Below are 15,698 nucleotides of genomic sequence, written 5' to 3'. Positions count from 1 at the left end.
AAAATGAACATAGCATATCCCTTAAATTTCACAAAGTAAAATAACTGAAGCAGAATGGCCCACTTCAGAATTAGATTATTTGATCCGATTATAATTATTGACGCAATAATGTGTGTAAATCTCGTTAATATGGCAGCTGGTTAAGGTGTAGTTTATTTTACTTTACAAATTGCTGAACAGTTTAACCTATAATAATATATCATAATAATATTAAATAAATAATAATAATCTAAATCAAAGCTATCAAATACATGAAGTAGAGTACAATATTTACTTTCAAAATCTAGAGAAAGTAGCATAAAATAGAAATATGGAAAAAACAATTAACAGGTACCTCAAAATTGTACTTCAGTACAGTACCTGAGTAAATGTACTGAGCTGCACGCCACCACAGCCTGTAAGACTGTACACTGGGCCGACAGCCGCTCTCAGCCTGATGAAATCTGTTTCCTGCTGCGCCAGCCTCAGTCCGCAGTCTGAGCAACCCGGAGCCTCTGAATCACATGATATAACTATGCTTGCTAGCGAGCTAACATGTTAGCCTCTGTTGTCAGAGCCGCTGTCAACAGCCACAAACGGACGGAGTAGCATACTAAGAAGTAGTTGCAGACTCGTGAAGTCTCTGGCAAGTCAACCAATGTGTCCCTTTTCTTCATGCTTGTGGTAGCCGTGAGGTGAAGTTAGCTAAGCTAGCTAAATTGAACTTGTTAAAAGGGAGTTGCTTTCGAGTGCGGGGGTGTTAGGCTAACGTTAACGATATTGGCCTTGTTTGGATTGACTATGAAGCTAACTCCACCTAAACATCCACTTGTACATTTTTTTTTTTACTAGCAATGTTTGAAGACAAGCGAGTTAACGATTGAAACATACACATTTTGTTGACGTTAGCTAACGTGTACACGCCGAACTTGTAGTTAGCTACACCTGTTTGTCTGCCAGTTAAATGTCAATAAGACTGCTTGTCTAACTAAGGTTAACCAGGCTAATGTTAGCAGTAAGTCTAGTCAAACTACAAGTGGCAGCAGTGTCAACGCGAAACTTGTGTTTCAAGTTTCGTCATGCTTTGTTTACATAACATAATTGCGAAATTAACGGCCTCTTGCTAAACTAACTAACCACCGAGGCTAGCGTTAACTGCAAATGAGCTAGCTCGACAAAGGTTGCCTGGCTGTAACAGTTGTGTTTTGCATATGTTCCTTTGCTAGATATGTATTGTTGCAGTGTGCATGTGCCTGAACAATGTTTGAACGGAAAGCCTTTAAATATCCTTTCACTTGTTGTGTCTGATTAGTGTTCTGTGTGGGCGTGTAATTTACAGACTTGACATCTGTTGCACCTGTTTTCACAGCAGTATAACTTGAATCTTTATAATTAGTTTTAGTTTGGTGATCTTACTTAATTCCCTGCTCAGCTCCACCCAGTGTTAACCTGAGCAGAGGTCTGTTAGAAGAAGTGAAAACATCTGGGTGGGTCTGCAAGGCCTAGAAACACTGAATGTACTTCTTCTTCCATCCGTGTGTTTGTGGGAACTTTGCTTTATTTTGGAGCTTGTGACTCCTGAAAGCACTGACTCTTTACTTTCACACCAAGTTGTTGCTGAGTCAGGTAGTCCATTTTTGCTTCACTTGAGAGGGAAACATCCGTTGGTACTCCTGAGACTTTTAGAAAGGGACATTTCCCACTCCGTCATGCTGACTGTATTTGTACACTGATGTTTGGTTTACTGGCTGGTAGGCACTTACAGTATGAGAAGCTTTCTCATAATCAATCCTTAACCTACCAACGTGGTCACTGACAGTGACAGTAACTGAGACACTTCCGGCTTTGGTAATGTCCTCAGCACAGCATCGTTAATAGGACTGCAACGATTAATTGTTTGGTCTATAAACTGACAGAAAATTGTGGAAACTGGCCATTATGATTTCCTAGCACCTAAATTGACATATTTAAATAGCTTATTTTGTCCAACCAGGAGTCCAAAACAATAATAGAAGACTCAGGAAACCAGCACATACTCTCATTGGAGAAGCTGGAACCAGTACATGCATCTTTAGCATTTCTGCTTTGAAAATGACTAAATGAGTAATTGATCATCTAAATTGTGGCTGTTTGATAAATCAAGTAATCGTTTGTTGGTAAATGTTCTCAAGTGAGTTGTTATATTTTCATTTCCTTGTGTAATATTAAGCAGTCTAATTTGGGGTGACAGCAAGATATTGTCTTGGCATTAGAAATCGAGTTAAATTGTAAAATTGTTTATCAACATGGAGCAATCTGAGGTTTGACTTCCTGACATGTGTGAGATAAGAACTCGTTTTGTGTTTTAAGTTAGAGATGTTAAGGTATAATATTGACTTGTGAGTTATAATCAACTATAGATGATTATTCTTGAATAAAACGGGTCCATAATGAGTGTTGTGGCCTTTTGTAACCTATTGTACAAGCAGATTGTATACTGTACAGAGCATGTCGGTGATGATTGTGTGAGGAATAATGACGTTGAAAATAGGTGTTGAAATGTAAAAAAGAAAAAAAAAGCATTTGTTTTTTTTCCGGTGCTTCATTGATTTTGTTGGTGCGTTCATTTAATTTCCCAGCACTCATGAAAACTTGCTCATGGACAAAGGTGACTGGCTGATAAGATGCATGGGACATTGGACCTGTGCAGAGAGATCAGTGTGGGGATGACATGAGGTTACAGGCAGAGCCGAAGTGTTTTACAACCAAAGAATGTGAATTCACCCAATAAAACTTGATGCCTTTTCTTACCATACCTATTGTTGAATCTAGATTCAAAAAGTTTATAACTTGTTATAACAGAAATCAAGGAATGTTTTGACTTATTATCCGCTATGCTGAAATGACATTTGACATATTGATTTGTGGTTTCTCAATATGTGAGTGTTAGACAAATATCTAAAGAATATCTAGCTAAATGTAATATCTTTTTGTGAGAACGGCTTTGAGCGGTAGCAGCCTTTACAAATTGTGATCTGAGGAAGTCAACCACAATGCTGGTTATATCTTGAAAGAGGGTCTGTGTTGTATGAGGCTGTTTTAGTTAAATGGGCTGCTTAAATACTCAAAGAGGAAAAAGGATGGAATGCCACAGTCCTGTGGGGATTTAAGAGCAATGCAAATGACCAATAGTAACCTCTTGTGTTCCCTCTTTCACCCTCCCTCCCTCTCTCTCGCTGTTTTCCCTCCTGTCTCCCATTGGGCATTGTAGAAAGGGACTCATCTTCTTTCCTCCACACTGTCTTCAAGATATCGAGTCATCAAACTTCCACCCAATAGGTCACAGGGGTTTTGGCATCCTCAAGGCTCATCAGGCAAGCAAGTGCTCCATCAGCGCGGACATATCGGCTGACTGATGTTGTGGACTCACATGGGCAAGATGGATATATACGATAAATAAGACGTCAACTTCAGAGGTAAAGTCAGTGCAACACTATGCCTGTCACAGAGTCACTGTTGATTGCGCGAAATGAGGTTTTGTATCAAAAGGTGGCACTTTCATCAACTCATGTTATCAGGAACAAAAATGCTTTGTTTTTCGTATAATTTCATTCTTTCTTTCCAGCAAATTTGGGACATGGCTGCTAAATGCTGACATTGATATTTTAAAGGCAAACATAGTATTAGTTGTACTATGTAGCATTAAGTGTCATATAAAATAAAAAAAGATGCCAAAAGCCTCCAAGGCGTCTTTATGTTGTTTTCATTATTCCCTCCTGTGTGAAAGCTTTTATTCTGGACTGCTGCAACAATAACCACTTTACTAGTTATATACCATGCTATTTAGAAGCTTATCAGTATGGCTTAGAAAAGTACCGTCGTCCCCTCCTATCGTGGCTTCTTCATGTGTTTTTATTATGGTTGGACATATTTAATCATAGTGTCGTTGTTTTTTTCTGTCTAGTATTGAGTTTGACCTACCTTCATGATTTTAGTAACAACTGTCCTGAGTTATCTCATTTGTGACTTTTTGTTCTAATACTTTTATTTAAATGTATCGTAAGTTTTAGAAATTGCTACTGGTAATAATTTTAGTGATATTGGGGTAATTCTATCCCACATTTTAGTGACGAAAAGGTGACATCACAAACGCATAATACACACTTTTGTTTTTGGTTCCCTCTCTTAACAATACACACACGCACGGATGAGACTAATAGGAAGCAGCTCATTAGGTTATATTATAGTGATAGACTAAAATTAGCAAACTGAATTTGGATTGTGCATTTTTAACGTATCTAGGAGGGTACATTATAATAGACGGATAAATTACACTGATGATAAATCTGCATCCCTGAACAGATTTGTATCGTAGTAGTCGGCTGTCAGATTAAAGCCATTTTTGTCCATAGATGCAAAAAAACAAGGTATGTGCGGGGAAAGCTTTTAATTTTTGAGAATATTAATAGATAGTCTGACAAGTTTTTGTTTTGTTTATTTTTCAAATAATGTTTTTAAAACTTGAAAACATTATCTGATATTTTATAAGCATACAGTACAAACAGAACTTCCAGCTGAACTTCTGTGAGTCAATATAATATAATGTGCAATACTGGTTTATGGCAAAACAAATTGCATTAATCATCAATTGTCAGGTATTAATCATGTATTTTACAGTAACATAAATTCCCATCTGCTAATTGTATCCACCCCATGTACAGTATATCAAAGAGGGTAGACACAGTATCAGAAACACCCAGAAGTATAACACAATACTGTTCAACAGCACCACCAACTACAGCCTCTGATATTACCATACAGTTGAATCAGCTCTGCGCTAAAATGGTTTTCAACAAAAGTGTAACATTGTAACCTTCATGAAAGTAGGATTTATTGCAGGAGTCATGAATTTGTAATAAAATGGGTACAGTGTTGTACTATATCGCACAATAATAAACTTTATTTTTTTTATTTTTTTTGTCACAACAAATTCCAGTGTTTTTAAACCTCGCAGGCAATTTAAAAATAGCCAAAAATAAAGCATGTGTGTGTCTGCTGAATCAGTTTCCTGAAATGCGCCTATGTGTCACATGACAAACTTTCAATTCTGCTTTTACAGCCAGTTGCCTTTCCCGTACATGCATTTTCATAGACAGAAGCTCAGTTATTTCTAAGACATTTTTTAGATCTAAGAACTGCATGTGTATGGTGTGTGTATAAGATCATATGATTCCCCTGCTGTTGATGTAATTCATTTAACTACATTTCAGTTTTGGATGTGTACACAGCCTATATACCTGCATAGTGTCAGCAGGTTTAAATTACTCTCATATTCACACTTAAATGCACGTTATTACACGTGTCTATTGTTTGTTGTTGTATGTGAGTATGATTGTTATTTTTATTACACAGGTACACGTTGATTTCGTAATGACAAGCTGCTGTGCAGAAGATGTCCACGCTGTCTGTGACTGATATTCCAGATGTTGGTCATGGTAAGAGAAACCACTTTTGTATTAGTCCAACGTGTGAGCTAAACCTGCACAGGGTTCAAATCTCTCTGTAAAGCTTTGTTTTACTATGCCTCAACGTTTTCTTGTTTCCAGCCTGTTGTCTTTATTCTGTCATGCATTACGATGCCCACCTAAAAAGAACATCATGATTGTATAATGAAATCAAGTTCTTGTATGGGTGTCTGCTGAATCTGTTTTCTGAAATGTGTCCATATGTGTCACGACTGCTTTGATTTCTACAGCCTTTAACAAAAGAGCGGTTTCAGCAAATCCAGTTTTATAAGACTCACGATTTGTCTTTCTCCCATGAGTACGACATTGTGTCTGTGTCTGTGTCTGTGTGTGTCTGCTGTGTACTCATCAATGTTTATTTTGGACACCTGCCACAATTCAAGTTAAGCCGAAACAAGGTTTTGAATGATTGCACAAGGTGGTGGTTGTTTTGAATGTGAACGCGTTTGTGTCTCCTCTGTCAGATGAGAGTAAGGTGTTTGACAGGGCCTCTGAGCTGCAGCTGGACTGCATGGTTGAGGAAGGCAGTGGAAGCACCGCAATGAAGCATGACGGCCTGCTGTCGCTGGCGGATCTCTCCCAGCCAGATGACTTCCCCGTCCCCCCTCATAATGGCTCTTCACTGACTGACATGAGCAGCCCTCTTCCGGTGGAGCTAAGTGACATTAAGGTGGATCCATCTGCAGGTGACGCATCTGCCAGCATAGGTGAGGGAACAGCTGCAGTACACAGCTAACATGTTTTGACATACACATTTGAAGTAAAAAAGAAAACCGAATTGAATACAGCATTTATTGAGTAAACTGAAATACATAGCCCACATCCTTTTTAAGAGGGAGTGTCTAGTTGTATATCTGGAAAACAATGCCGTTTCTCTAAGAGTTGTTGCTTTAGTCACTGCCATTAGTCATCACTGAATGCATCCCCATTCTGTGACGACTTCCACAGACTACCCTGACCAGTATTTCTTTCTGAATAATCTCAGACATGTCTTGCTTGTAGTATGACCCAGTTGTGGCCATACTTATCTTAGATTTAAAAAACTATCTTGATTGCTGAATAGGCTTATATTATGAATTTACATTTTAAAGTATATTATCTACTTCAGGGGTGTCAAACTCATTTTAGTTCAGGGGCCGCATACAGCAAAATTTGATAACATAATAACCTATAAATAACAAAAACTCCAAATGTTTCCCTTTGTTTTAGTGCAAAAAAGTACATTCTGAAAATGTTCAAATGTAATGAGCTATCTTTTTACAACCTGAAATTTCTTAAGAAAAAAAGTTGCAATGTCAACAATAGTATTAGTTTATCATTTTCACATGTGCATTACAACTTACAGATCAGTTTATCTACAAAGGCACAAACATTTTCGTCACGGGTATCTGGAACAGTATTTTACTTTATGATCAAAACAAAAAAAAATACACTTTGCAAAGTCATCCCGCGGGCCGGATTGGACCCTCTGGCGGGCCTGGTTCTGGACCCCGGGCCGCATATTTGACACCCCTGATCTACTTGGACATTCTGCCTACAGGGCTGTCTGTAACGTATTTCTGTTTAGATAGGATGCCAGGAAGTACACATCCTGACTGAAATTGTTGTTCTTCTTTTTCGTTCTTTTTTAAATTTATTTTTATGTGTGTATAGATGGTCAGCCAGTGAAGCGAAAGAAGGGGCCTGCGCCGAAGATGCTGGGCAATGAGGTGTGCAGTGTATGTGGAGACAAGGCCTCTGGTTTCCATTACAACGTGTTGAGCTGTGAGGGCTGCAAAGGCTTCTTTCGACGCAGCGTCATTAAAAGTGCCCAGTACAACTGCAAGAACAACGGCCGCTGTGAAATGGACATGTACATGCGGCGCAAGTGCCAGCAGTGCCGCCTGCGCAAGTGTCGGGAGGCGGGCATGCTGGAGCAGTGTGAGTGTCTCTATGCTCAATGAATCAGATATAGAGGACATTTAGATTCCACTGCATTTTGGTGTGTGGGTTTGCAGCCAGAGTGAAAATCATGAGAATAAAATGGAACATCCTGTTGATTCAGTGATGCTGAGTGTATCCTCTTTGGCCCGTAGGTGTGCTCTCTGAGGAACAAATCAGACTGAAGAAGATGAAAAAGCAGCATGAGGAGGAAACGGCCCGCACGTCCACAGTGGTCACCCCCACCCCTCCACTGGAGATGACCGCACTGGAACCCCAGCAGCAGGAGATGATCGAGAAGCTGGTGTCCATGCAGAAGCAATGCAACAAGAGGTCTTTCCTTGACCGACCGAAAGTGACAGTAAGTGAACGTCTCGGAGGAGAGATGTGGGTTGTTTTTGACTCATTTAATATTAACCATAAAAGAAACAGTGATTTTATCAAACCCATTTATTGCTGAATTGGTGTGGCCAAAGTAATCAAACATTCATACCCTCAACTGTTTTGTGGTTTGCTGTAGTTATAATAAATTGGGACAATTAAATTAACTTCACTTAAAGGTTCAGTTGGTAACTTTTATAAGGTGTAAAATGAGAGTTGGTTTGAGAGCTCAGTTTTGGCTCGACTGTTTTCAACATGGCGGCCGGGTCACAAACGTTCTCATGTTACAGCTGAACGATAGACTAAAATATGTTTCTGAAAACATTTGAGGCGAGATACAGATAATGCAGTAATAGAATCTTGATTCAGATTTGATCAGCGCTCTCTAGTTTGACAGTTTGATCGCCGTCCACGAGCCGTGATTGACACGGCTCGTGGACATATCTTGGCGAGGACAGAGGAAGCAGATTTATTTCATAGATTATCTGTCTCATGCAGTACTGTCAGGATTTAGTGACAGTTTCAGAAAATATCCAAAAACATTTTTATAAAAGTTACCAACAGAACCTTTTTTAAAGAAAAAGTAGCAGGCTGCATGTAGGGTAGGTGTTCAATGCGGGAGGCCAGTATTCTGCGAGGACATTGCCGCTTCAGCAGAAAATATAGCTGCTGTTGAGACAAACTGCTGTTACTGGGTGACCTCTGGTGTGTGTAGGTAGATTGAGATTCACGGTAGCGTCCTTGATTTTAGCATCTCTGCTGTCCAGGTTTACCCTAACATATGTTGCATTGCGGTTTTGAAAACGTATCGGGGAAACGTTAACTCCATGCTAACCAATGCATTCATTGGTGTGTGTGTGTGTGTGTGTGTGTGTGTGTGTGTGTGTGTGTGTGTGTGTGTGTGTGTGTGTGTGTGTGTGTGTGTGTGTGTGTGTGTGTGTGTGTGTGTGTGTGTGTGTGTGTGTGTGTGTGTGTGTGTGTGTGTGTGTGTGTGTGTGTGTGTGTGTGTGTGTGTGTGTGTGTGTGTGTGTGTGTGTGTGCAACAGCCGTGGCCACAGAGTCAGGACTTGCAGAACCGAGAAGTGCGTCAGCAGCGGTTCGCTCACTTCACTGAGCTCGCAATCATGTCAGTCCAGGAGATTGTGGATTTTGCTAAGCAGCTTCCTGGTTTCCTGGAGCTCACGAGGGAGGACCAGATTGCTCTATTAAAGACGTCAACCATTGAGGTTGGTCATTATGTACCGTGCACCATGTTTCTTCTAGCTGTAGATTCAACTTTGAAATGTTTATTTTGCTCTAAATGAAAGCATTGTCACCGCACATCATTGATGTTGCAAGTGAAAGATTGCAAGAACTTGAACAATGGACTAATTTCAAAACGTGGAAGTAAAGTCTTAATTTGCAGTTTTAACATGGATAATGCAAAATAATCTATTAATAGACATTATAGACATTCTACTCCTCAGCAATAATGTTTTAAAAACTTGGTTGCCTCCTCCATCATTTGGAAAACTTCTTTAAATATCTCAAATCTTAGTTTGGCTGTATATTGATATTCCCCTTCACCACAACGTGTTTGTCTTCCTCAGATTATGTTGCTCGAGACTTCTCGGCGATACAATCCTGCTATCGATAGCATCACGTTTCTGAAGGATTTCAGCTATAATAAGGAGGATTTTGCCAAAGCAGGTACATTTGCTAATTTCTTCCTGTCAGACGTTTATGGAATATATGAATATTAGGTATCACTTAAGCGGATTATCTATACTCCATCTGTCTTGTACGATGTTTAACAAAGGAAAGTATGAGTGGACTTGTATTTTTTTAAAGAGTTTCTTTTGCTCCTTTTTGCTTCTTTGTATTCAATACAACATATGAAACTCATAAATGTTGGGTATAGTTTTGACAATAGGGTATGTTTGATATGTAACGATATGTGTTAATAAAAAAGAAACATTTGTTGCTTTTACGTCACATTTCCTTCTGTAAAGTGACTTTGTTTCCTTGTCTCTCAACTTTCCCCTCCTCAGGGCTTCAGTTTGAGTTCATTAACCCCATCTTTGAGTTCTCAAAAGGAATGAATGACCTGCAACTGGACGAGGCAGAGTACGCCCTGCTCATTGCCATCAACATCTTTTCTGCAGGTCAGAATTAATAAACTACGCAACCTGCAGTGAATCCTCAAAGTGAAAATGTATAATAGCTAAGTGTCAATTCTTTACGAGACAGATCGGCTGTATTAACGTTGTATTTCTCAGAAAGCATGAATCACATTTTTACCAAAAAACAACCAAATCAGATTATATATAATAAAAGAGATTAACAAGTTTCTATTTGTTTTGTTTGGTATGCTCTGTTCAGATCGGCCGAATGTGCAGGATCATGATCTGGTGGAGAGGCTGCAGCAACCCTATGTGGACGCACTGCGCTCTTACATCATGATAAAGAGACCAAATGTAAGTGCCTGCCGTTTACGTAACCTCTTCTTTTGTGACCGACAGTATGTCGGCATAACCTGGTTGTCGTCATCACAACAGACACATTGGGTCAGGGCTGAGGTTACATTTTTATGTTCCGACTGGAGGCGGGGCTGAAGAGTTACAAGAGCAGTTGTTTGCTAGATGAGAATTTCTTTTCAAATCTTGAAAACAGAGCTACACTAACATGATAAGTCATTTCAGAATGGATTGTAGGACAGGACGTCTCCTCTACTCTCCTAGTAGTATTTCTTTTTAAAATGTGTGTTTCAATGCATTCCTCAGGATCATTTGATGTTTCCCCGCATGCTGATGAAGTTGGTGAGCCTTCGTACACTAAGCAGTGTCCACTCGGAGCAGGTTTTTGCCCTTCGTCTCCAGGACAAGAAGCTTCCACCGCTGCTCTCTGAAATTTGGGACGTCAATGAGTGACTGCAAACCTGATGCAACCCTCTTTTTGAAGCGGGAGACAGACATTGCATTCAGCAGGAACATTGAGTCCTTTCTGCCGCCATCTGGTCAGGGATTGGTTATAGCAGTGAGATCTGTTTTTCTCTTGTGGGAGGAGAGCATCATTGCCCTTTGCTCGCAAACAAACTGCTAAACGGTTTTGTGTTCATAGGAAGAAACATGAACACCTAGTTGTCTTTGAGCCTTTTGTTATTCTTACTTTTGTGTAGATGCTGACATGATTAAGGCAATATTAAATACCAGCATCAGGCTCTTTAGCCAGTTTTCTCTGATTTTAATATTTGTTTAAAGTTATGTCAATTTCTAGTGCAGTTCTATACTCATCCTCTAACAATTAGAATCTGAGCAGGTCTTGGCTGCCTCAAATGTCAGGATTAAAGATGCACATTCAGTTGAAATAGTGATTTTTCTTTTGCAGTCGTGCAATAGGTGGAAATGGATACAGAGTTAAGCATGAGCAGACACATGTGCTATTGACGTTATCGATGTTAGGGTGAGATGGTAGGCCGTCTGGTTGGTATCGTGCATTGTGATATGGAAACAAATAGTTAGTGTTCCTTTTTGGAGTAAGTGCAGAAATCAAAAGGTTGGCGTAGTCGCTCAGGTAAAGTAATGTGAAGTAGACCTCTGGGGGCTTCTTTAATTTCCATAAGATTACTTTAGTTTTCTTTAAAGTTCATAAGGGACCCTTTTGGTCATTTATAGATGCCCATTAACTACTTTCATGTAAATTGTATATTTATTTTCACAAGAAAAATGTATAGAGTGCCCACATAGATCAACGTACAATCACATACTAACGCACAAGACAGTACACGTCTGTAGACTGTGCCCTCATGAACAGCATACAGTGATGTTAAGTAAATCTTTTTTTACACAGAGCACTGGAACCGTGAAATGGGTGGTAGTAATGTGTCTTCAAATTCCATGTGAAGATTAAATGTTGGTTAAAAAAAGAAAGTCAAGCTACCGTCTCTGTAACCGTACTTCCAAATAAATAAAAATTAATCCTGACAAAGTTGTATTCATAAATCAAAATAGAAAGAATTGCCCCAGTTATCACCTTATTCCTCATTTTGTGAGATTTTCATTTCATCACAAAGCAGTTCAGCTATTTTCATATTTTGATTTGTTTTTTTATCACTAGCATTTAAAGGTGTTAGAAATGTATAAGCAACATGCATGTAGTTTGAAAAGGACATAGAGAATTTGACAGCCTTTTATTTTTGATAATATACTGTATGAAACACATTGAGGAAGAAATGTATAGCCGAAATAATATCAGGTGGAAACCTATCGTGATCTAAAGGTCTGCTCTGAGTATCTTCCTTGAACAGGTACTCGACACCAACAGCTTTAACTGGTCAGATACTGGAATGCCTCGCTGAGAAACAAATAAACCAAAATCTCTGTTAACAGGAAGCAGAGAACAACAGGAAATGAGTAGAAACAATAACATTTGAAGTTATAATAAGCTTTATAACTACAGAGATTTAGATGTTTATACTCATGCTGTGCTTTCTGTGCATTCTCCTGTGCAGTGTAAACTTGAAAGTGCATAACGGATGATAAAGAAATGTCGATTTCAAATTCATAATTGTGATTTTTATTTTCTCTTCATGCTTATGTTGCGTCAATAGGGCTGAAAACTGGACATCATAATGTCACTGCAGCTCGTATTTGATGTGACAATAACTTCATTAGCTGTCTGTGAAGCCATCTCCAGGTATCACCAGTATACTTGCAAAACCATAGATGTAAATTTTAGTTTAAACTGTTCCAGCTTTTACAAGGTGCAGGGGAAATCTGGCATTAAACTGGCATTGCCTTTTTAAATCTTTTTCAACTACATTTAGTTTTTTGGCTTTTAAATCATAAAATTGCATTTAACAGCTATGTTGTTGCTGCTGAAATGGAACATTGATTAAAATGCAAGTACGCATGACTCGCAGTACCACAGACACAAGTGACCTCCTTTTTCAATAAATACTCAATATATAATAATAGGCAGGCCTAGTTTGGATTTAATCCGAATTGGACAATCTTGGTGATGGCTCATATGTGTTTGATTAACTTCAATGTTAGACATGGGTTGTCTTTTTCTCTCTCTCTTTACTTTATCCACCAACATGTCTGTATTGCATATTTTGTTTAGATTAACGGCCTGTTGTGGATCTCCCTCATGAGCGAATCATGTTCAGTTTTTTTGAATGGACCTTTTCCTCAGCAGACATCTTGACTTGTGTGTTTGAAAGATCTTAACAAATGAAGGGAATACTAGTAGTACTTGCTAATGTAACTCTAAGAATGGTAAAAGCATGTATGTTGTGCTATTCAATTCATCTTTGATCTATAAAAATACTTTTGATTAAATGATCTAATGGCTAATTGGAGCAGCAGATCACAGTTCCTCTGCCTGGTGCATCTCTGACCTAGTTGGCTGAACACTGGTTGACTAAACGTAAACATGCTAAATGCAGTGAGCTGAGCTCCACCTAATGGTGGGTTGTGGGTGTTTTCATTCCACATGTTTCATTGTACTGACAGTGGTATGTTCTTGAGCCTGCAAATCTTCACAGAAACAATAGTAACCTGTTTTTCTTTATCTCCCTCAACAGTTGCTCGGAAAACCCCTGACAAAACGCTACTGTTGCGCAATTGTATTTCTGCTATTGGAAGCAAGTGCGGCCCAGTTATGCAACATTAAGAGCTTAAGTTTAATTCTCATCTTTAGTTGTATTGCATTGCATTGCTCATTTGAAGGTTACCTGTCATGCTTGATATGGGTACACTTAACTACGCTCTAAGTTCCTCTTGGCGCACGCGTTTCCATTCAGCAGGAACACATAAAGACAGAAGTCAATGGTGTCCTTGCATTTTCTGACCATGTATTGTATCAAGCCGTTTGCCTTCCCCCTCAAAATTGTATTTACTTTTTATTATATAATTGTTTGTTTTTTTATTGATTTTCTTACATCCTTCTAATCCTTTAGTATTAATGGTTTTCTTTTTGACAGATCGATAAATATTTAAAAAAGCAGATTAATGTGAGAGTTTGCAGCACTTTTAACCCATGCCAGTGATTATTTTTCCCTTTGCAATGAAATTTGAGGTTTGCTATTGGTTTGCTGCTTGCAGAGTATCTCTAGCCAAACTAACCATTACGTTTAAAAGTAGTCTCTGTAATATTGAGGTGAATTTACCACCATGCCCTAATTAAATCCCAGGTCTACTGACAGATGATGAAACTGAAATTATTGTGTGATGGTGTGCTGTACTCTGACCAAACGAGCAAAAATGCATCGGTTCGGCTCTTAAATCTTTGTTTTTAGTGTATATGTTATGTTAATGATGTAGGAAGCAAGGTTAATTGTACTGTATATGTTGTAATTGTCATCTCTGATCTCATTTAATTGCTGTCTCCAAAGGGTGACACTGTAAACATTATTGATGTATAGAAATGCAAACCTATTTTAATACTTGTATCTCCTGAAGACCTTCTGTTTTGTATGTACAGTATAAATTAAAGCTATGCTGTAGTGCTGATGTGTTTGGAATCCCAATCACTTGTTTGCTGGTCAGATTTCAGATGTCTTGTGGTTAATTTGCTGTAAAACATTTTTATAACTGACTCAGTTCAGTGACTTGATAATGGAGGTGCAGAGGATTTTGAATTACTTCAGAAAGAGAGCTTACTGTAAGATCTGTGATATAACCTGAGTGGTTATTTTGGCTATCGACATGCACAACATGTTTTTATAAGCCACATACAATCGATGCTTACATTTGAAATCTTTAGACATAGAGTTTCCCTTGAAGATATGCTCAGAGTTCACAGACGACACTACATTACTATAAACAAATTACATTACAGTTAATTTTTTTAACAGCATTGAATACAAATGAAATGGTCACAATCCACATAGATAGCATACATCATGGTCACATTAAAAGCAGAGGCCTATAATTGGTACATTTTACAACATGTATACCAAAAACAGTATTTGGTTCTATCTTAATTGTGTGAGTGCTGGGTTACCCACAATGCAAAACAACTGGCGCCTGTCAGAGATTCGGGGAAATTATGCTAGTAGTAACCTGGAGCTGCTTTTTAAACATGAGCAGTACAACTCCCCAAGACGTTTGATGTGTCAAGTTGGTTGCGTTTCCCTCAAAGGTTTCTCTATTACCGTATTTTTATTTAATATTTCAGTATTTAAATAAATTCCTGTTTGGTTGGAAGGGGAAGAGGTGGTTATCAAATCATGCTCAGGCCCCAAAAAAGTCTATGTAAACTTTTCAGACTGTTTATTTACTGATTATTAGTTATTACTACAACACTAGTCCCTGTAAAGACAGCATTAAGTGTGTTTTTTGTTTTTTCACTTCTTTACCAAAATGTTACCCCTGTAACTGCTATACAGTAGCTCGCAATTCTACATTGACAACTAGATATAAATATGCTACAGGCCTACAGTATCAAATCATCATTCTTAAAATAGTCCTACTGAATTAAGAGCGAGCACTCATAACCTACCCTTTAAACATAAACTAAAGAGATGGCTTAAAGAAAACCAAACGTGCAATCATAGTTGAGTACCCATACTACCTCATCTCTGGCACTGCTGTCACATACTACTGTTTTTTTATATATATATATATATGCTACTTTTGTAATATATTTATTGTATTGTATTGTATCACATTGTATTGATGTGTAGTGTTTGCTGAAGCATTGTATTGTTAACAATAGGTCACTTTTTGTAATTACCTGCCCAGGGATTACAGATGAAAATGAGCTCATTAGCTAACTCTGGCATATATGCATTGAGGTGGAAACTGCAATTTTCATTAATGTGCACTGTCCCTGGTAAATAAATACATATTATAAATAAAGCTCGTACTGATATTTTATCCTGACAGAGCTTGTTTTCCTTTAAGTGATATTAATTGTCATAAACTGTAG

At 38.4% G+C, this 15,698-nt stretch overlaps 1 protein-coding gene across 1 annotated transcript; it reads left to right on the top strand.

Moving 5' to 3' along the window:
* Positions 1 to 3,229: 3,229 nt before the first annotated feature.
* On the top strand, positions 3,230 to 14,276 carry nr1h3 (nuclear receptor subfamily 1, group H, member 3). The gene is made up of 10 exons (XM_029457097.1): positions 3,230 to 3,434; positions 5,371 to 5,453; positions 5,948 to 6,190; positions 7,137 to 7,403; positions 7,559 to 7,764; positions 8,831 to 9,010; positions 9,374 to 9,473; positions 9,815 to 9,928; positions 10,146 to 10,240; positions 10,547 to 14,276. The coding sequence occupies exons 2-10, from the start codon at positions 5,411 to 5,413 to the stop codon at positions 10,691 to 10,693; spliced, it is 1,395 nt and encodes a 464-aa protein (XP_029312957.1). The 5' UTR covers positions 3,230 to 3,434; positions 5,371 to 5,410; the 3' UTR covers positions 10,694 to 14,276.
* Positions 14,277 to 15,698: the final 1,422 nt, after the last annotated feature.

This window comes from Cottoperca gobio, chromosome 3 (genome assembly GCF_900634415.1).
Source record: "Cottoperca gobio chromosome 3, fCotGob3.1, whole genome shotgun sequence".
Lineage (NCBI taxonomy): Eukaryota > Metazoa > Chordata > Actinopteri > Perciformes > Bovichtidae > Cottoperca > Cottoperca gobio.
The sequence above is the reverse complement of the archived record's forward strand: the minus strand, read 5'-3'. Positions and strand labels throughout refer to the sequence as shown.